Source organism: Pan troglodytes, chromosome 17, assembly GCF_028858775.2.
Source record: "Pan troglodytes isolate AG18354 chromosome 17, NHGRI_mPanTro3-v2.0_pri, whole genome shotgun sequence".
Classification (NCBI taxonomy): domain Eukaryota; kingdom Metazoa; phylum Chordata; class Mammalia; order Primates; family Hominidae; genus Pan; species Pan troglodytes.
In genome coordinates, this window is record NC_072415.2 from 33,229,750 (window position 1) to 33,251,572 (window position 21,823).

The 21,823-nt window shown below is 44.4% G+C and overlaps 1 protein-coding gene across 19 annotated transcripts in view; it reads right to left on the reverse strand.

The window, feature by feature from the left end:
• Positions 1-21,823, reverse strand: part of TMEM241 (transmembrane protein 241) — a 181,773-nt gene that overhangs the window by 127,210 nt on the left and 32,740 nt on the right. For 16 of the 19 annotated variants that reach the window (XR_010151862.1, XR_010151861.1, XR_010151863.1 and 13 more), the window contains 2 exons: positions 16,164-16,245; positions 1,576-1,653 (listed from right to left, as the gene is read on the reverse strand). Coding sequence is in view for 7 of the 19 variants with exons in the window: in XM_016933441.4 (XP_016788930.1) it covers positions 1,576-1,653; positions 16,164-16,245 (160 nt within the window). In the remaining 12 variants the exon portion in view is untranslated. The remainder of the gene's footprint in view (positions 1-1,575; positions 1,654-16,163; positions 16,246-21,823) is intronic. The other 3 variants (XR_010151868.1, XM_063795566.1, XM_063795563.1) reach the window with 2 other exon arrangements.

The following is a 21,823-nucleotide window of genomic DNA, read 5'->3' on the forward strand; positions in this document are numbered from 1 at the left end:
CCCGGAGAGGCCAGAGGAGAAAGTGGGGGGAATGATGGAAACAAACACGATGAGTCGCACAGACGAAGCCACCAGTGCCTTCAGCCAGGGCAGTTTCAGGGGAACGGTGGGGGCAGAAGCAGGAGCAGCAGAAGGTGACAGGGACAAGAGGGCATGGACAACACCAAGCCCAGCCCTGAGGCCTGTGGCATGGGAGGGGAGAGAAGGGATGAGGCAGAGTGGGAGGTGCACGGGCAAGGCAGCTTGAGATTTTCCTGTGTGAGGGATGGTTTTGTAAATACACCCTTCCAGGGCTGGGTGAAGTGAGTCTCTTCTGTCTCTCATTGTCACATGGGAAGGAGAGCCCATCCTCTCCTTGGTGCAATGACAACACCAAGGCATGTTTATGGGCCCAGGGAAATAAGCCAGTGGCGAGGGAGAGGCTGACAGTGTAGAAGAGAGGAGAGATAATTGACAGGGCCACCTCCAAGGAGCGGCAGGATGATGGGGGGAGATCGGGTATGGTCATGGCCTCCTTTCCTGCACACCTGTAAAAAGCATGTGGCCTGAGGTGACCAGCTGGCCTCTCTATAGTTTAAAAGTTCCAAAAATTGGGGGGGGTGTGATGTTTTACACCTGTAATCCCAATGCTTTAGAAGGCTGAGGCAGGAGGATCCTTTGAGCCTAGGAGTTCAAGAATAGCCTGGACAACATAGCAAGACCCTATCTCTATAAATAAAAATTAAAAAGTAGCCAGGTGTAGTGGCTTGTGCCTGTAATCTCAGCTGCTCAGGAGGCTGGGGCAGAAAGATCACCTGAGCCCAGTAATTTGAGGCTGCAGGGAGCTATTACTGCACCATTGTACTCCAGCCTGGGCGACAGAGCAAGACCCTGTCTCTAAAAATAAAAATAAATTAAAATGTTCCAAAAATTGGTATGAAATCAAATAGCAAATGCCAGAAGAAAAAAAAACTCCAAAAAGAAAGTCCAATTTAAAACCACCTCTAATAACATTACTAATTGTTGCTGATGTGCAGAGCACCTACTGCATGCAGGAAATGGCTGGAAGCAGTTACTTAACAGTGATAGTTGCTGTGTTCTTCGAAAAAGCCTTGAACAAGCTGGTGTCATTATTACCACCTTGCACAGATGGAGGCCTGGAAGGTGAAGGAGCTTGTTCTAGCTGGTATGAGGTATAGCTGATATTGGAGAGAAAAGCAAATTTCCCTGGGGTGGGCTAGTGCCGCGGCACCCTGTGTAAAACTCTGCTACGCCTTGTCCTGTGGTGCTGGATTGGCCGGGGGTAGGAATGCTTCCCCAGCAGGCCCACAGCAAACTCCTCTTTGTCTTCTGAGGGTCTGGGTCAGCCTGGCCTGGATCTGAGTTCAGTTCATATCAACAAGATTCCCACGTATGTCTGGTGAATTGCAGCAAAGTCAAAACTGTGTCCCATGGTATCAGTGATCACTATCAGGTAATCTTGCCTGGAGATTGGTGGCAGGAAGAGGCAGACACTAATTTGGGCCATAAAAAGAAGAGTACTTCTTTGAAATCTAAAACAAGGAAGTAACACTAGCATTTTGCATGATCGTTTACCTCTTTCTGAAAACACTTCTGGTACCCACAGATGATAACTTCAGCTACATTATGCAAAGTGAGAAACACAGGAATGGCCTGAAAGAAAACAGAATAAAAAACATGAAAATATTTTCTTCGATCTCATAATCATATGGTTCTTGATTTTTTGCTTAAAAATAAAGAGCTGTGGAAACTTTTGGCATCCACATATATAATCACTCCAGCAAAGACTTCTACGTGGATTAGCGCTCTTTGTTGCAGTATTTCTCTGTAGGTGGATGTAGAGGTTCCCCTCCTACGGGCATTCTCATCAACAAACATTTAAGTCTCCTGTGTGTCAGGCACTGTGTCCAGTATAGAGAACACATCCCATGACAAGGTAAACATGCCCCTCAGGTGAGAGCTCAGATGGGGCAAAAGTGCACCCCGCCCGGCACAGGCAGAGCAAGCTTTCTTAGAGGAAGTGAAGTCCAAGAGGACTTGGACTACAAAGTGAAGTGAAGGAATGAGAACTGAATGATGAACTGGCATGGGCCAAACAAAAAGCAGGGAGGTGGCAAAGTGGCCCAGGCAGAGGGGCACACCAAGATCCAGAGGAGAGAGCGGATCCAGCTTCTCAGGGGAATGGGAAGAAGTGGGGCATGGGTGGAACATAACGAGGAAGGGGGACGTGAGGGACAGGAAGGTAGAGAGGTATTCACAGGCCACACTGGGAAACAGGATGGTTCTGAGGGACCCAGGAACCAGTGAAGAGTTTTAAAGCTGACCATAACACGATCTGCATGTTTAGAGGAACTTGGGCTGCAGGGTGGAAGACAGGAGGCAGAGAGGGCTGCAAAAGTCTAGGGGTGCCATGGGATGAAAAATGGCCCCCTAAGGCCGGGCGTGATGGCTCACGCCTGTAATCCCAGCACTTTCGGAGGCCGAGAAGAGTGAATCACGAGATCAGGAGATGGAGACCATCCTGGCTAACATGGTGAAATCCCATCTCTACTAAAAATACAAAAAAATTTAGCTGAGCATGGTGGCAGGTGCCTGTAGTCCCAGCTACTTGGGAGGCTGAGGCAGGAGAATGGCATGAACTCAGGAGGCAGAACTTGCAGTGAGCTGAGATCGCACTCCAGCCTGGGTGACAGAGCGAGACTCTGTCTCAAAAAAAAAAAAAAGAAAAAAAAAAGAAAAATGGTCCCCTAAAAGACATCCACATTCCAAACCCTGGAACCTGTAAATGTTGTCTGATATGGCAACAAGGGATCTTTGCAAATGTGAGTAAATTGAAGATCTTGAGACAGGAGATTATCCTGGATTATTGGGTGGGCCCTAAATGCAGTCACACATATCCTTATAAGAGGAGGCAGGTTGACATGCACAGAGAAGGGGCAATGTGACCACAGAGGCAGAGCCTTCAGTGATGCAGCCACAAGCTGGGCAATGCCGTGGCCACCAGAAGCTGAAAGAGGCAAGGAACAGATTATCCCCTAGAGGCTCAGGACCGGGCGCAGCCCTGCCCACACCTTGATTTCAAACTTCTGGCCTCCAGAACTATGAAGGATACATTTCTGTTGTTTTAAGTCACCCAAGTATGTGGTAATTTATTACAGTAGCCACAGGAAATGAACACAAGGAAGGACAGGATGGTGACCTGAACTTGGTACTGGCAGCGAAGATGGAGGAAAGGGGCCACATCAAAGAAATATTTAGGAGACTGAACTGAAGTAAATATTTGAATAACTGGATAAACTCTCGCCAAAAAAAAAAAAAAAGGTAGGAGAAAATATAAAAAATGTAACAGTGCATTATTAGGATATACTGGTACCTACTGCACATTTCCCATTGCTGGGACATTTGTTAAGAGTGGCATACTCTCCTAATGGATAGGTAGCCTTGACAAGGTGAGTGGGGAGAATGAGGAGGAGAGGAATTCTGTTGCCTTGTTTTTCGTTTTTGTTTTTTGAGACAGAGTCTCGCTCTGTTGCCTGGGCTGGAGCGCAGTGGTGCCATCTCGGCTCACTGCAACCTCCACCTCCTGCGTTCAAGCAATTCTCCTGCCTTAGCCTCCCAAGTAGCTGGGACTATAGGCACCTGCAACCACGCCCGGTTAATTTTTGTATTTTTTTAGTAGAATCGGGGTTTCACCATGTTGGCCAGGCTGGTCTCGAACTCCCGGCCTCAAGTGATCCACCTGCCTTGGCCTCCAAAGTGCTGGGATTACAGGTGTGAGCCACTGCCCCTGGCCTGTTGTCTTTATTGTTGATAATGATAATGATGCTTCCTGGAAGGCAGAAAATGAGAATAAGAGCACAGGTTTTGTCATCACTCTGGGCTCCAGCTCCACCACCTGCTAGTGGGGCAAGGCCTGCATCCAAACTTTTGTTTCCTCTCCTGTAAAGCAGGGATAACAATACCCCATAGCCTGGAGCTGCCAAGAGGAACGACCCAAATACTATAGGTTAAGGACCTTGATGAGTGGCTCAGGAGCACTGCACAAAGGATGTCAATAACATTAACTTGCAGCCCCGCCCTCAGCAGCCTCTGCAGAGGACCAACCTGGGTAAACTGCTCCAGTTTAGAGGACCTGCTTCAAAATTATGCTGCTTGCCTACTTTCAGATGAATTTATTCTTTATCTTTACGGAGGACATATTTTTACCTTGTTTTTAAAACTTCTATAGCTTTATATAGCTGTGCCATTTTAGTAATCTGTTCTAACTCGCACTGTTTCATTTCTGAGTTCTTGCCTTACATTTTTCTTACCTTTTTAAAAAAACATTTTCTATTTTTATCTTTCATTAAAAGTTCAACTCAAATTGTTTTTTTCTTTTAAAATAGAACTATTTTAGCTTCTATTTTTTCATTTATCTTTGTGTTTCTTTTTATTCCTCTTAAATTTTTAGATTTTAACTTATTTTTCATGTTTGTTAAGATTATTAAAGAGATTACATATTTTAAAGTTGGCTTTCTCCATTAGGCCCATGTTTGGCAAACTTGGGCCCTGGCCTTCCAATTCTTGGCTTGAAAGGACAGCAAAAAAAATCTTGGACAGGTTAATCACATGACACATGGAAGCTAATATTAAAGTGGGGGCTGGATCTTACTGAATTAAGACCTTATGTAAATGTTTTTTGCCTCCTTGGCTATAAAATCAGTAATGAGGTCAGATAATTCTAGACCCAACTTTAGACTTCGACAAGGCTTTTCTCAATTTTAGGACCTGCAGGTTGTTTTCTCAATCTTCCTAGGCCCTTACTCTGATCAGATTCTGGAAAAGGATCTGTTTATACATGTAGAATTAATTTTAAAGTACACTAACAATAGCCACCAACAATGTGTTAAACATAGTGCTAAGTATTTTATGTGTATTCTCTTATTTAAACCTCCTCCCAGCACCTCTCTTACCAGATGCTATTACCCTGATTTTATAAACAATGAAAACGGGGCTGAGAAAGACTGGCCACTTGCTCGAGTATTCACAGCTGGTTCAGTGGCAAAGCCATGACCCCAATCCAGGCCTGTCTAACAGCAAAGCCCACACCTTCTAGCCTTGGAGTTGTGACACACAAATTATGCCAAGCCAGAGTGAAAACTTCCGGGACCTCCAATTGTCCAAAGTTCAATATGACTGGTATGTTCCAAATCCTGGCCGTTTGCTTACTCCAGTAATAAACCTGCTGATATGGTTTGGCTCTGTGTCCCCACCCAAATCTTATGTTGAATTGTAATTCCCAATTTTGGGAGAAAGAACAGGTGGGAGGTGATTAAATCATGGGGGGGTGGATGTCTCCCTTGCTGTTCTTATGATAGTGGTTCTCATAAGATCTGGTTGTTTAAAAGTGTGCGGCGCTTCCCCCTTCATTCTCTCCTGCTCCGCCATGGTAAGAGGTGCTTGCTTCCCCTTCACCTTCCACCATGATTGTAAGTTTCTTGAGGCCTTCCAGCCATGCTTCCTGTACAGCCTGCAGAACTGTGAGTCAATTAAACATCTTTTCTTCATAAATTACCCAGTCAAGTAGTTCTTTTTTTTTTTTTTTTTTTTTTTTTGAGCTGGAGTCTTGCTCTGTCACCCAGGCCAGAGTGCAGTGGCGCCATCTTGGCTCACTGCAACCTCCACCTCCCGGGTTCAAGTGATTCTCCTGCCTCAACCTCCTGAGTAGCTGGGACTACAGGCCCTGCCATGAAGCCCAGCTGATTTTTGTATTTTTAGTAGAGACGAGGTTTCATCATGTTGGCCAGGTTGGTCTCGAACTCCCGACCTCAAGTGATCTGCCAGCCTCAGCCTCCCAAAGTGCTGGGATTACAGGCACAGGCCACTGTGCCTGGCCTGTCAGGTAGTTCTTTATAGCAGTGTGAGAATGGACTAATACAGCTGGTAAGAACTAAAATGGATGAACTCAGAGTAAACCTATGCCCTTTTTAAAAAGGCTTTCTTCTACTCCTGCTTAATAAATTTTAAATCTGATTTTCTCAAGCCATTTTTTCTACTGAGAAGCTAACAGACTTTAAAGACCATTACTCTACAATTGACCAGTTGCACTCTATCAGCCTGTGTAGGGCTCTATTAAAAACAATATTAAGACAGTTTGCACCTTTTTTTTTTGAGACGGAGTCTCACTCTATTGCCCAGGCTGGAGTGCAGTGGCACGATCTTGGCAACCTCTGCCTCCCAGGTTCAAGCAACTCTCCTGCCCCACTCTGCCGAGTAGGTGGGATTACAGGCATACACCACCATGCCCAGCTAATTTTTGTATTTTTAGTAGAGATGAGGTTTCGCCACATTGATCAGGCTGGTCTCCAACTCCTGACCTCAGGTAATCCACCCACCTCGGCCTCTCAAAGTGCTGCGATTTACAGGTGTAAGCCACCATACCCGGCCAGTTTGCAACTTTAATTACCAATCTTTCCCTGGCCTCTAACTCTGTACAATTCCTAATGTGAACTATAACCCATTAGTTCAGGAAACCCCTAGCGACTGATTGTTTCAGAAAATCTGCCCTTTATTATCTTTAAGGAGTCAAGTTCAGCAGGACTTATTTTTGTTAAACCAAACAAAAATGCTAAGAAATGATAAAAGCAATAATAGTAGCTAAGATATCTTGAGTGCTTACTATGTGTCAGACACTGTACCACTTTTATATATTTAAACTTCATAATAACCCTATGAGATAGATATTATTAAAATCCCCATTATACGGTCAAGAAAACTGAGGAATATGTTCTGGTTCTCTTTTTTACCTGACTCTTCATGATTTGAAACCACTTTTGGATGATCTAGATATCTGCTAAAGAGAAACAGAAAGCTAGGTGATGTTCTTCACCACTGTCAAGACTGTAGGAATGGCCTCAACATCAAAAGGTCCTACTCTCCTTCATCAGGGAAAATGGCACAACATCAGGAACCATAAAGCCCAAAGCAGCATTTTTGAAATAATTCTGTGAAAAGGTAATTGACCAAATTAAACATACTGCAGGAAAATGCATCAAATTAATTAGGGACACAATTTGCAACTACTTTATTCCTAGAATCCATTAGCTGAAAATTCAACATTTCATCCATGCACCATTGAAATTTTTCTCTGGCTATAAAGAGAAATTGGTAACTCTCACTCAGAAATATTTGATTATTCTCATACTTCCTAGAGTGGAATTTTGAAGGCTTGGTTATTTGTTCAGGTGTTGGAGCTAACTTAGAATGGTTTCCCATGGAAAGTCTTGACCCTGCTCACAGGCACGGCTTGGGTCACTCTACAGAGGTGTGAACGACTCCCCTATTCAAGCGCAAGTTCTGAGTCAACTTCTCAATTTTTGTAAAAGAATGTCAATCCTACCTTTCTATTTGGGTGATTTTTAAATATGCAGGTGTGTCCTTAACCTATAATACAGAATAACTGACCTCCAGGTCCTTGTCAAAGAAAGTAACTCTGAACTGTCGGCTGACTAATTTTTAACAAAATCGTGCATGCAAGAAATAATGTTCCTAGGCCGGGTGCGGTGGCTCATGCCTGTAATCCCAGCACTTTGAGAGGCTGAACCTGGTGGATCGCCTAAGGTCTGGAGTTCAAGACCAGCTTGGCCAACATGGTGAAACCCCGTCTCTACTAAAAATGCAAAAATTAGCCAGGCATGGTGGCAGGCACCTGTAATCCCAGCTACTCAAGAGGCTGATGCAGGAGAATCACTTGAAGGGAGGCAGAGGCTGCAGTGAGCCAAGATGGCACCACTGCACTCCAGCCTGGGTGACAGAGCAAGACTCTGAAAAAAAAAAAAAAAGAAAGAAAAGAAAGAAAAGAAAAGAAAAGATCCTAGAGGATTGTCTAAGGCCCTGAATGGAGCCAAATAACCAGAGATGCATGGATTTTACCCCAGAGACCTGCTCCTACTGAACAGTGCTGTGTCATCATTCTGTCTCCATGTGCACTAAGAATTCTAGACACTGGTGAGTATTGTGAGTGTTATAAGGACATTATTAAAGACCTGCCTCACTGAGTCACCCAGCCTACCCTTTATGAGGCCTCAGGAAAACTTCAATTAGTTGTAATTGTGTTTTAAGTTGACTTTTTTTGCTGGAATGCAGTGGCGTGATCATAGCTCACTGCAGACTCAAACTCCTGGGCTCAAGTGATCCTCCCACCTCAGCCTCCTGAGTAGCTAGGACTAGAGGCACATGCCACCAGGTCAGGCTACTTATTTTATTTTTTGTAGAGATGAGATCTGGCTATGTTGCTTAGGCTGGTCTTGAACTCCTGGGCTCAAGCAATTCTCCTGTCTCAGCCTCCTAAAGTCTGGGATTACAGGCATGGGCCACCGTGTCCAGACTTTCATAACTTTTTTATTTGGCTGCAGAAAGCTCAGAGCTGAATTCAGACTCAATTTTAATTATGTTGTGAGATACTACAATATAAATTTCTATGTGCTAAATCTCTCTGCGACATCATCTGTTACCTTTTACTTAGATTTCTTTCTTTCTTCTTCTTTTTTTTTTTTTTTTCGAGACAGAGTTTCACCCTGTTTCCCAGGCTGGAGTGCAGTGATGCGATCTTGGCTCACTGCAACCTCTGCTTCCTGGGTTCAAGCGATTCTCCTGCCTCACCCTCCCGAGTAGCTGGAATTACAGGTGCACGCCACCATACCCGGCTAATTTTTGTATTTTTAGTAGAGACGGGGTTTTGCCATGTTGGCCAGGCTGGTCTCGAACTCCCAACCTCAGGTGATCCACGTGCCTTGGCCTCCCAAAGTGCTGGGATTACAGGCATGAGCCACCATGCTGGCCCTTTTACCTAGATTTCTTATACAATTCTCTTCATAAGAGTGTTTATCTTTTTTTAAGTGTAATTATTTTTGTAAGCTACCACACATCCTCTCTGGAAGAAGGTGAGGTATCTGAATATGCATATGTGCATGTTTAAGTGAATATTCATAAACTGACTTGCATGAAATAGACTGTAGTGCTTATTTACATTCATCTTACTATTCTGCCATTAGATGGCAAACTCCTTGAGGGCAGAGGACCAGACTGCCTTCCTTCCCAGCCTCCAGTACAAGCTGGGAGGTCCTCTTTGTCCTTCATTTGAGGATCACATAAAGTAGCTGCCTGGTGTGTAAGGGCCTCAACATATTAAAAATACATACCTTGCAGGAGCTCCTCCAATTTGCCAAAATACTAATCCTAAGAGAGATGCCAGGGAATCAGAGAAGGCCTAAGGGGGCCTCAGTCTTCCAGCCTGGCATTAACGCATGGGTGGGAATGGTGGGCGGACTTGCCTGCTCTCAGGGAATGGCTGTTTTCTTCACACTTTACCCAAGTCCACTAACTGAATTCAGTTAAACTAAATATGCATATCCCACAGGAACACAGAGGAGTTCTGAGTGAGACAAGTAAGAACACATCATCACCCCCTCCTTTTCACACAATCCTCAAAAAAACTCCTACTGGAACCTAGGTGATTTTTATTTTTATTTATTTTTTTGAGACGGAGTCTCGCTCTGTCTTCCAGGCTGCAGTGCCGTGGCATGATCTTGGCTCACTACAACCTCCGTCTCCCGGGTTCAAGCGATTCTTCTGCCTCAGCCTCCTGAGTAGCTGGGATTACAGGTGCATGCTACCATGCCAGGATAATTTTTTGTATTTTTAATAGAGACGGGGTTTCACCATGTTGGCCAGGATGGTCTCGATCTCCTGACTTCATGATCCATCCACCTCAGGCTCCCAAAGTGCTGGGATTATAGGCGTGAGCCACCGAGCCTGGCCTAGATTATTATTTTTTTATTGTGGTAAAATATACATCACAAAAAGTTGCCACCTTAACCATTTTTAAGAGCATAGTCCGTTCACACTGCATTATGTACATTCACACCGTTGTTCAACCATCACCACCCTCCACTGCCAGAACTCTTTTCATCTTGCAAAACTGAAACTCTGTGCCCATTAAACACTATCTCTTCATTCTCCCCTACTCCCACCCCTGATAGCCACCATACTACTTTCTGCCTCTATAAATTTCATTACTCTAAGTACCAGATATAAGTGGAGTCACACAGTATTTATCTTTTTTGTGACTGACTTATTTAGCATAATGTTCTCAAGGTTCATCCATGTTGCAGCCAGGATTTTCTTCCTTTTTAAGGCTGAATAATATTCCATTGTTTGTATTTTTATTTTTATTTTTTTGAGATAGACTCTTGCTCTGTTGCCCAGGCTGGAGTGCAATGGTGCAATCTTGGCTCACTGCAACCTCTGCCTCCTGGGTTCAAGCAATTCTCCCGCCTCAGCCTCCCAAGTAGCTGGGATTACAAGCACTCACCATCATGCCCAGATAATTTTTTGTATTTTTAGTAGAGGCAGGGTTTCACCACATTGGTCAAGCTGGTCTCGAACTCCTGACCTCAGGTGATCCACCTGCCTTGGCCTCCCAAAGTGCTGGGATTGCGGGTGTGAGACACTGTGCCCAGCCCCATTGTTTGTATTTATCACATTTTATCTATTCATCCATCAATGGGCACTGAGATTGCTTCTACCTTTTGTCTATTGTGAATAATAGCCAAATGAATATGGATGCACAAGTATCTCTTCCTGTCCCTTCTTTCAATTCTTTTGGGTATACATCCAAAAGTGGAACTGCTGAATCATATAATAATCCTACTTTTGATGTTTTGAAGAAGCACCATACTGTTTTCCATAGCAGCTGCACCACTGTGCATTCCCACCCGTGGTGCTCAAGGGTTCCAACTTCTCCACATCTTTACCAACACTTGTTATTCTCTGGTTTTTTGGTAACAGCCATTCTCATAGGTGTGAAGTGGTATCGCCTATAGTTCTGATTTGCATTTTTCTAATGATTAATGATGTTGAGCCTCTTTTCATGGATTTATCAGTCTTTAAATATCATCTGTGGAAAATATCTATTCAAGTCCTTTGCCCATTTTTCAATCAGGTTGTTTGTTTTTGTTATATTAAGTTTTATGAGTTCTCTATATAGCCTATAAGTGAATCCCGCAATTGAAGAGTGATTAGGAAATATTTCCTCCCTTTCTGGGGGTTGCCTTTTTACTTTGTTGATAGTATCCTTTAAAGCACCAAAATTTTTCATTTTGATGAAGTCCAATTACTCTATTTTTCTTCTGTTGCCTGTGCCTTTGGTGTCATATCCAAGAAATCCTTGCCAAATCCAACATCATGAAGCTTTTCCCCCAGGAGTTCAATGTTAATAATAAGCCATTTTATGGCCGTGCGCGGTGGCTCATGCCTGTAATCCCAGCACTTTGGGAGTCTGAGGAGGGTGGATCATCTGAGGTCGGGAGTTTGAGACCAGCCTGACCAACATGGAGAAATTCCATCTCTAGTATTTTTTATACTAAAAATACAAAAGTAGCCAGGCGTGGTGGTGCATGCCTGTAACCCCAGCTAGTCAGGAGGCTGAGGCAGGAGAATCACTTGAACCTGGGAGGCAGAGGTTGTGGTGAGCCGAGATCACGCCATTGCACCCCAGCCTGGGCAACAAAAGCGAAACTCCATCTCAAAAAAAAAAAAAAAAAAAGCCATTTTATAAAAGTTACAGGACAATTTTTAGAGGGAGCAAGATGATAAGAAAAATCCAGGGAGGAGTTTACTGTATTGCCACTGAGCCCACATTTTAAAAACTTATCCTTGTAGTTGGACTCTGATCACCTGTGATGAAAACACAGTGTGACAGAGGGAGCTGCCTCTCATCAGCAGTAACAGGGACATTAGGGGCGGATGCTCCATTCTACACCAACATTTACACTCTTCCTTTGTGGATCCAACTTCCTTTATGATATTGGAGCCAAACAAAGAGAGAGGGGACCCACGGGTACCATTTTGCTTAACTGAGTAACTCACTCCACATGGGTTTAATGATCCATGTGTGTTTCCTCATCAACATCCCCCCACCACACACACAATCCCATCTCCATCCCCAGTATGTTGAGTGAATATTGTGCTCATGGAAGAGAGAAACAAGGACAAGCCATTAGGAAGGACCAAGATCAAAGAGCTCAGCAAGGAAAACAATTCCTGTCCTGTCAAGGTGCCTTGACCTAGACTTCTAGGGTCCCTCCAGCTGCAGACCCTGGCCTCCCCCAAGCAAGAAAACAGCATGGCTTGAGCCAAATTGCCAATGCCAGGATGGCCTCTCTCCACCAAGCTCAGTAATGTATGAATTTGTACATCTTTTCTGAACACTGGCCAGCACAGGCTGAGGCAGTCTTGTCCAGCTGAGAAGGCTTTTGACCAGGAAATTATAAGAAGAGTCATGAGCCATCAAAGTCATACTGTCCCTCCAAGACTGACACTCAGTCATCAGAGCCATCATCACTGTGACCTTACTCAGTGTAGGAAAGCTGGGCAAGCAGGCCCGAATCAGCCCAAGTCCAACTCACACTTCATCAAGATTGGTGACAGAAAGTGCCCGGCACATGCTTAACATCAAATATTCATGGTGGCTGTTCCCATGGTGAGCTGTGTGTCTTTCACTCCCTGCCCCATCCCTTTCAGTTCCTCAAGGTCAGAAACCAGGTCTTATTTGTCTTTATGCCCCCAACACATAGTAGGTCCCAAATAACTATGTAGTGAATGGACAGCTACAAGAAAAATCTCCTTTCCCTTAACTCTGTAGATCATTTGGTTGTGAGTCTGAGGTAGAAAAATCAACCAAGAGCTTTTCCCACAGCATCTGTGCAGAGTTAACTCAGCTTCCTCCCAGAAGCTACAGATCAGGAGAACAGAACTTCAAGGTCTTGTCAGATAAAGGAGGGCTTTATGGAGCAGAGCTACCCCGAAAGTGTTTTGCATAACAATACATCTACGGATTTTGATGGAGCGCTTTTCCCCCATTCCTTATGGATTCATTAAACTGACAGCTTGGCACCAGCATATTGATGCCTGTTTTCTATCCAACACAAACTGTACAAGTGCCTCATGTTTATCCATCCTATGAATTTCTAAGCAACGATGTAAAAACAAAGAGCTCAGAAACAAAGAAAAGATGCTGGGTTGAGTTATTTTACTATAAAACAATAATAAGCATCTGCTTTCAGCCCTCCTCCCACTCTAATTGGGTGTATTTGGTTTTTGGTTGTTTCCCTTTGTTCAAAGATTTTGAATTGCAACAGCTTCTTTTTGCTTATTTAAGAGGAATGTGCTCTCAGCAGGGTGCATGGCCCGTGTCTGTAGTCCCAGCTACTCGAGAGGCTGAGGCAGGAGGACGACGTGAGCCCGAGAGTTTGAGGCCTGCATGGGCAACACAGTGAGACCCCCATCTCTAAAAAAAGGCTGTGCTCTAGAGGAATGCCACTCAAAGTGCTGGTCCTCGAGAAGATAAGGAGTTGGCAAGAGAATGTAAAATCAATGCATCTCTTCCTTCTTCAAAATGTCTTGCAAAAAAAAAAAGCCAGCTCAATTAAACAGTTTGATTCGTGCCAAAGTCGATCTCTTCATGGACAGGTAACAAAGAATTCAAAGACCAGTACAGCTGCAGATCACAGCTCAAGAAGCGTTGTTGAAGGCTGCAGAACTCCCCAACTGCCTGAAAACACACCAGACTGACATTTACCATGGTCTTCTGAGAGGGTTTGGCAACTTAGTATCAGTACCTCTTTGTGTGTGTGTGGGGGGGGGGGGGTTGGGGGGAGGGTAAAGCACTCCAATATTGAGGATCCATTACAGCCTGCTCTCCATATCTGGGACCCAGGCAGAGATCCTACATGAATAGGCCTCCAAGTGTCTCCAACCACAGTGAATGGTTCAGGGAAGTCTTGAACCAGGGCTGGCCAATCAACATAATTCCAACCTTGTGGTCAGTTTTCAGATCAAGGATGGGCAGTGGCCCTGACTGATCCAATCAGAGTGAAGCCTGGGACTCATGCAGGAACTACCAGGAAAATGGTCTCTTTCCACTAAAGTTGTGAGAATGTGAGGCTGCAGTTGACACCCATTGTTGGGGGCAGCTGTACAACACTCATTGTTGCTATAGGGGTGGGCTGGATGTGAAAAGAAACAAAGATGGGGAGCAGAACTGAAAGACAGAGAAACTGGATTCTGAGTGTAATACTGGAGCCTCTGGACAAAGCCATTCGTGAAGTAGGTTTCTACCCCAAGACTTTTCAGTTATATGAACTGGTAAATCTTCCTTTTGCTTAGACCAGTTTTTGAGCTTTCTAACACTTGCAACTGAAAGAGTCTAATGTTATACAACGACTACTACACCCTGGGCTCACTCTAAAATCCATACGCATTGGCCCTAAAGAAACAATTCTGAAAAGGCAAAAGGTGGGGAGTTAGAAGAGCTGCCATGCCAGGTGCAGTAGCTCATGCCTGTAATCCCAGTGTTCTGGGAGGCTGAGGCGGCAGGATTGCTTGAGCCCAGGAGGTCAAGATCAGTCTGGGCAACAGAGCAAGACCCCATCTCTAAAAGAAAATAAATATATAGCTGGGTGTATTGGCAAGTACCTGTATTCCCTGCTACTCGGGAGGCTGAGGTGGGAGGATCACTTGAGCCTATTGAGCCCAGAAGGTCGAGGCTCCAGTGGGCTGTGATTGTGCCACTGCACTCTAGCCTGAGCCACAAGACCACAAGAGTGAGACTCTTTCTCAAAACAAAAACAAAAACAAAAACAAAAAAATGAGAGCTGCCACTATCTGGGACTAGAGGCAGGTTTAGCAAGACTTTCCACACCTACATCTCTTCCTCTGTCAAGTGGTTAGCAGCTGCCTCACCTATCATCTGTCAAAAGATTGCAAGAATCACATAAAAGGACACGAAGGAAATCACTCTGGAAGCCTATGAAAAAAAGCACTGTATGAACAAAAAGTATTATCATTATGAACATAACACCTTGCTATTCAAACTTCAAAATTCTGGCAAATGTAACTATCCAGAGCCTAGAAAAAAATTTAAAAGAACTTGAGCAACACATTGCTTTTACCAAAATCCAATAGTCTATGGCGTAGGAGAGGAAACACTCTCTGCAGGCCAAAGGGTATAAACTGAGGCGGTAAGAGCCTGAGAACAAAGAAGGCACAGCAGACAGCCAGGGCAAGCCTCGTGGTCTGAGCTGAGCAGCAACGTGCACCGTGGGTCAGTTCTCAGGCCCACCCAGGAAGGTTCTTCCCCATTGCATATATCACCCCATCTACTCAAGCTTATGAATCATGAAAGAAAAATGATTATTTAATTTCAAAATTACAGTCCTCACTGCTATTTTGCAACTTTGGAGTTGCTGTCCTAACAACAACATTGTTATCCAATTAGGCAGATTTTATTTGTTTGTTTTTACTGTTTTTATAGCTGAGATCTAAGGGGCTAACATAACAACAAGAATTTTACATTAAAGGACTAAAATGTTTTGCACATTCTGCACTTTCCCCAAAGTCAGAATACAACTATTTTCTAATAGATAAAAACAGTTAGTAGTCATGGTACAAGACTGGAGGAGGTATTAACATCATTCCTGATTTTTAAGCCACCTTCTGTTAATGATGGTTTTAATGGATTCTCTTTTGATGGCAAAATAAATAAATTTTTGGAGTTCCAAATAATGTATCTGGAAGTAACTTAGCTCTTCACAGTTCCTGCATTTGAGGAGCTCAGTCCTGCGAGAAGTGGTGGGAGGACAAAACAGTCAGCTTGTTTTACTAGCTTCCCCGTGTACAGGACATCAACCCTGTGCCAGGCATTTGCATCCATGACCAAGCTCACCAGGCCACATTACCAATGGGCAGGGTTTGGTTCCTCAGAAGCAAGGAGTAGTTTGGGCCCTGCCTCCCTGGTCCTGTGGACAGCCTGCATTCAGGCAGAGTTGGGGCATTCCCACTCTGCCCATCTTCACGGGGAAGCAGTCCCAGCAGGGCCCATCTCTGGCCAGCTCCACGCATACCACTACTCTTTCTTCTGCTTCTCCCTGTGCATCCCCACCTTGTAACACAAGTTGGCCTTCCCTGTTATCTGATTATCTTCAACTCAACAAAAGGGAGTAATAGGTCCCATTATTATCATTATTAAAGTGATTCTTTGCCCTTATTGAGCTGAGGCATGATAAGTTAAAAGGCAAAGGGGAAAGGGAGAGAGGAGTTGTTTCCCCTGAACCTCTAATACTTACCAGTCTGGACAATGCTCTGGACCCAGCATAGATTATACCCACAAACAGCACTGAAGCAGGAAGCCACGCAAGAACATGAGATCTGAAAAGAGGGGAAAAAAGCAATAACACTTTTGCCACTTTTTGTTAAGAAAGACCTAGCTGGAAAGGCTGACCCTCCAGATGCATCAACTACAACAACAGAGGCTGTCTAAACATCCCTGGCAGACTTGTTAAGTGAGATGTGGTCTTTATCGATTGAGTGGTGGAGGCAGATAAAGCCATCCTACCTACAATCCCATCATTACTGATCATCTAGCCTAAGAGATCCCAGAAATGGAAATGGTAAACGCCTTGCTGCAGCTTGGAAGAGAGAACAGATCTGGTTTTTTCCAAGGGCAGTGAACATTATTCTTTGGATTTTAAGTAACCAAAAGTTTTGAATCCACTACAAATTATTAAAAATTGAAAAGGTTATTTACCCAGGCTACACCAAACAGCTCCGTGGAATCACAACAAAAAGAACCAGTTTCAAGGGACGAAATTGAAAAAAAGAATCCCAGAATTTCAGTTGGGTGGCCATAGGCTGGCTTTTTCAACCATTAACCTGGCATTGCTGGAATTCTGGTTCAGGGACCCTTCAAGGACTTCCGAAGGGTACATTTATTTTTCAATTGTAGCCACACCAGGAACTGCTTTTCTCTTACAATTTAGAATCAAAATCCTAGTTCTCACAGACAGTGCATATCACTGAGGTTGCAACCTGCTTCTCTCATCAATTAGAAATGCATTTTATTGGCCGGGCATGGTGGCTCAGGCCTGTAATCCCAGCACTTTGGGAGGCTAAGACAGGTGGATCAGTTGAGGTCAGGAGTTCTAGACCAGCTTGGCCAACATGGTGAAACCCCGTCTCTACTAAAAATACAAAAGTTAGCCAGGCATGGTGGTGGCGGGCACCTATAATCCCAGCTACTCGGGAGGCCGAGGGAGGAGAATCACTTGAGCTCAGGAGGCAGAGGTTGCAGTGAGCCAAGATCATGCCACTGCAATCCAACCTGGGCGACAGAGCAAGACCTTGTCTCAAAAAAATAAAAAAAGAAGTATATTCAATCTACTAATTCAAGTTCCCAGAGTTATCCTAATAATGAATAAAAAGAAATGAAACCATTCCAGCAGGATATAACATAATAATCCGAACTAACTCAATGAACTGATCTCCTGGAATGATGCCTGCTCAAGAAATGTTCTTTGTTAATTTTATTAGCATGGGCAAGCACTCCATCCAAGATCAGGTCTGACCTGTACAACTTCCTGGATAACCTAGCATTTAAATGTTTCCAGTCTAGCAAGGGCCTTCAAACCTTACTTGCTGCATAAATTCATTGTGCAAATACTTACAGCAACTTACAAGGTGCTGAGAATTATCATTAATAGCAGCATCACAGGTAACATTTATTGAACATTTGCCACAAACCAAGCACTTTGCTGGTTTTTTGTTTTATATGTTTTAAATGTGTTCTATGCTGCATTTTTTGTTTTAAATGTTTTATATACTGCATCTTTCTTAAAGTTGCACAATAATCTTATGAGGAAGGTATTTATTATTATTACCCTCGTTGTACAGATGAGGAAACTGAGACACAAAGAGTTTAGATAATTTGCCTGCGGTGAGAAGAGCTGGTAAATGGCAAAGCCAGAATTTGAATTGAGGTCTGTCTGGCTCCAAAGCCCTAGCTGTTAAACGCCCATTCATATTTTGCCTTCACGGACCTCATAATCTAATGGGAGACACTGACATACAAATAGATAAGCTGCAAACACTCAGAGAATTGACCAAGCAGCCAATTATCTGAGGGATATTCTGTTACACTAGTCGTGCTGTAATAGATGTCAGCACCCCCAACCAAAAGATGAACAGAGAAAGGAAGATCCCATCCTCCATTGCAATGGATCAGGGGTGACATCAGTCAATTGCTATTCTTCTAGGAAGCGGCTTTTCCCACTTGACATTAAGCTCACATGAATCAAGGGAGGCAGGATACAGGCCCATGGCCTGTTGTGCACCAGAAGGAAGCCCAGAGCACATACTGCAGGCAGGGCATTGAGGAGGAAGGAGGAGGTGCGCTGGGTGAAACGGCAGCTGGCCTCACTGCGGGAGGCCCAGGACTTTGGAATGTAAGGTCAGCGAGGCCCCAGACATGTGTACTCCATGCCCTCTTAAAACAAAGAAAACTGCTGAGTTATATATTCCAAGAGGCATCAGGGTGTTTGAATGGCCATGGATGTGAGGAAAAGAAAACATGCCTAGGGAACACCTTGTATTTTAACCCTCCTACCCACAAATACAAAGAAATAACTTTAACTAGAAAAGAGATACACAGGACTAGTAGGACCAAACAGACTTCTGGGAAGTGTTAGAGGACAGCGGAGTGAGCGTCTGGCTCCAGACGTGGGACCACCTCCCAGGCACAGGACCCCGGTGCTTGTGTTCTCCGAAGTCATCCCCCTCAGGGCCAACAGGGCCAAAGCAACACACACTCATGGCACTTCAGACACACAGGAGAGGCAGTGGACTGCAGAGCCACCATGCTGTCAGTGTGACAGCTGTCTTTCTCCACCACACACCAACCTAAGACCATAGCCGCTGCTAAGAATAATACATTTGAATCACTGGGAAAATGGCTGACAAAACAGGTGTGGGCAAGGCAAGTGTGAAGGGATAGGGCAAAAAGGAAAAAGAATTAAAAAGCAAAGACTCTTGATTTATATTGTTTCAAAGTACCAAAGGCCTCATTCTACTTTAACCATGTATTTCAATGGAAAATCAAAGAGTATATGCTAAGGGTAGTATATGCAAGAAACGGACACCAGTCAACAATCCACACACAAACGAAAAGCCTTACTACAAAATCAGCAAGTTAATGCACATTTATATGTCTTTAATTAAAATAAATAGATTGTTTCAGCAAAAGATGATTCCCTAGGCCAGGTGCAGTAACTCACACCTATAATCCCAGCACTTAGGGAGGCCAAAATGGAAGGATAATTTGAGTCTGGGAGTTTCAGACCAGCCTGGGCAACACAGCAAGCCTGTCTCTACAAAAAATTTAAAAATTCAGCTGAGTGTGGTGGGTTGAGACTGTAGTCTCAGCTACTTGGGAGGCTAAGGTGGGAGAAACGTTTGAGCCCAGGAGGTCAAGGCTGCAGTGAACCATGATTATGCCATTGCACTCCAGCCTGGGCAGCAGGGGTAAGACCTTGTCTCTTTAAAAAAATATAAAAATAGGCGAGGTGTGGTGACTCACACCTGTAATCCCAGCACTTTGGGAGGCCGAGATGGGCAGATCACAAGGTCAGGAGTTCAAGACCAGCCTGGCCAATATGGTGAAATCCTGTCTCTTACTAAAAATACAAAAATTAGCTGGGTAAAGTGGTGGGCGCCTATAGTCCCAGCTACTCAGGAGGCTGAGGCAGGAGAATCACTTGGATCCGGGAGGTGGAGGTTGCAGTGAGCCAAGGTTGTGCCACTGTACTCCAGCCTGGGCGACAGAGTGAGACTCCATCTCAAAAAAATAAAAATAAAAATAAGATTCCCTGATTTATGTGACTTTCAATTAACCCACTAATTATCTGACTGACAGAGTCAGAAAAGGGAGCTCCTGGATATATTATTAATGTCTCCTCCACCCCTCAAATACACTGTGTCACATGGGTGGGAACTGTATGTGTTTTGTTCATATAAAATAAATGAAAACACTACATTGATAACTGTTATAAAGGAGACTAAAGGACCATGCTATACAATAAGGGAAACTGACCTAATCAGTGAGAATAGGGAACGCTTCCCCATATACGTGATGTTTGAGAGGGAAATTCAAAGTTAAACTGGCTACAGGAGACAGGGTAGAACAGTGCAAGGGACGCGACATTCCAGACATAAACACGGCATGTGCAAAGGCCCTGTGGCAAGAAGAAATTGGAGGAAGGCAAGTGTAGCTTGAGTAGATGGAGGAATAAACCCAGGGTAGGGAGGGAATAATATGGTCTAACTTGTATTTTGACAAGGTTGCTCTGGCTGCAGTATGGAGAACACGTTGGAACAGGGTTAGGGGTGGTGCATTAAGACAGGAAAAAGTTGAAAACGCTTGACTGGAGAAAATCATGAATTCAGTCTTGAAAATTATGAACTTGAGATGCTTTTGGGACACCCAAGCAGAGATATCAAGTAGGCAACTGGATCAAGGATCCTTTCCTGTCCTCTAGTGAGCAAGAATGCACTGTTAAGTATGTCTTACATTTGGTTTTACTGTATTTCCTTATTCTTCAGTTCTGAGAATAAAATATACAAGGCGGGCAGATCACGAGGTCAGGTGATCGAGACCATCCTGGCTAACATGGTGAAACCCCATCTCTCCTAAAAATACAAAAATTAGCTGGGCACGGTGGCTCACGTCTGTAGTCCCAGCTGCTTGGGAGGCTCAGGCAGGAGAATCTCTTGAATCTGGAAGGCAGAGATTGCAGTGAGCCGAGACTGCGCCACTGCACTCCAGCCTGGCGATAGAGCAAGACTCTGTCTCAGAAAAAAAAAGTAAATACACATAACATTTTCTTCAACATAATGTCTCCCTTTAGTTTATTATTACAGCAATAAGAGCCTTCTGTGGCTTGGAAAGACTTTGTCACAAACCTATTCTTCATTGCTATGGTCTGAATCTGCGTCCCCTCAAAAGTCATATGTTGCAGTCCTAACCTCCAAAGTGATGGTACTAGGAGGTGGTGTCTTGTGGGAAGTGAGTATGCCATAAGGGCAGAGCCTTCATGAATGGGATTAGTGTCCTTATAAAACAGCCCCAGGCAAGGCGCGGTGGCTCATACCTGTAATCCCAGCACTTTGGGAGGCCGAGGCAGGCAGATCATGAGGTCAGGAGATCGAGACCATCCTGGCCAACATGGTGAAACCCCGTCTCTACTAAAAATACAAAAATTAGCTGGGCATGGTGGCCCATGCCCATAGTCTCAGCTACTCAGGAGCCTGAGGCAGGAGAATCACTTGAACCCGGGCGGCTTGCAGCAGGCCGAGTAGAGGTTTCAGTGAGCCGAGATCACGCCATTGCACTCCAGCCTGGCGACAGAGCAAGACTCCATCTCAAAAAAAAAAAAAAAAAGGCCAGGCACGGTGGCTCACACTGGTAATCCCAGCACTCCCAGCACTTTGGGAGGCCGAGTCAGGCAGATTACAAGGTCAAGAGATCGAGACCATCCTGGCCAACATGGTGAAACCCCATCTCTACTAAAAATACAAAAATTAGCTGGGCCTGGTGGCCCGTGCCTGTAGTCCCAGCTACTCAGGAGGCTGAGGCAGGAGAATTGATTGAACCCAGGAGGCAGAGGTTGCAGTGAGCTGAGATCGCACCACTGCCCTCCAGCCTGGGCAACAGAGCGAGACTCCGTCTCAGAAAAAAAAAAAAAAAAAAAATACAGGCCCAAGGGAGCTTGTTCACTTCTTGTACCAAGTGAGGATGCAGATGGAAGGCACCTCCTATGAACCAGAAAAGTGGGCCCTCACCAGTCATCAAATCTGCTGGCGCCCTCATCTTGGACTTCACAGCCTCTAGGAGCTGTGATAAATAAATTTCTGTTGTTTATTTATTTATTTATTTGAGATGGAGTCTCGCTCTGTC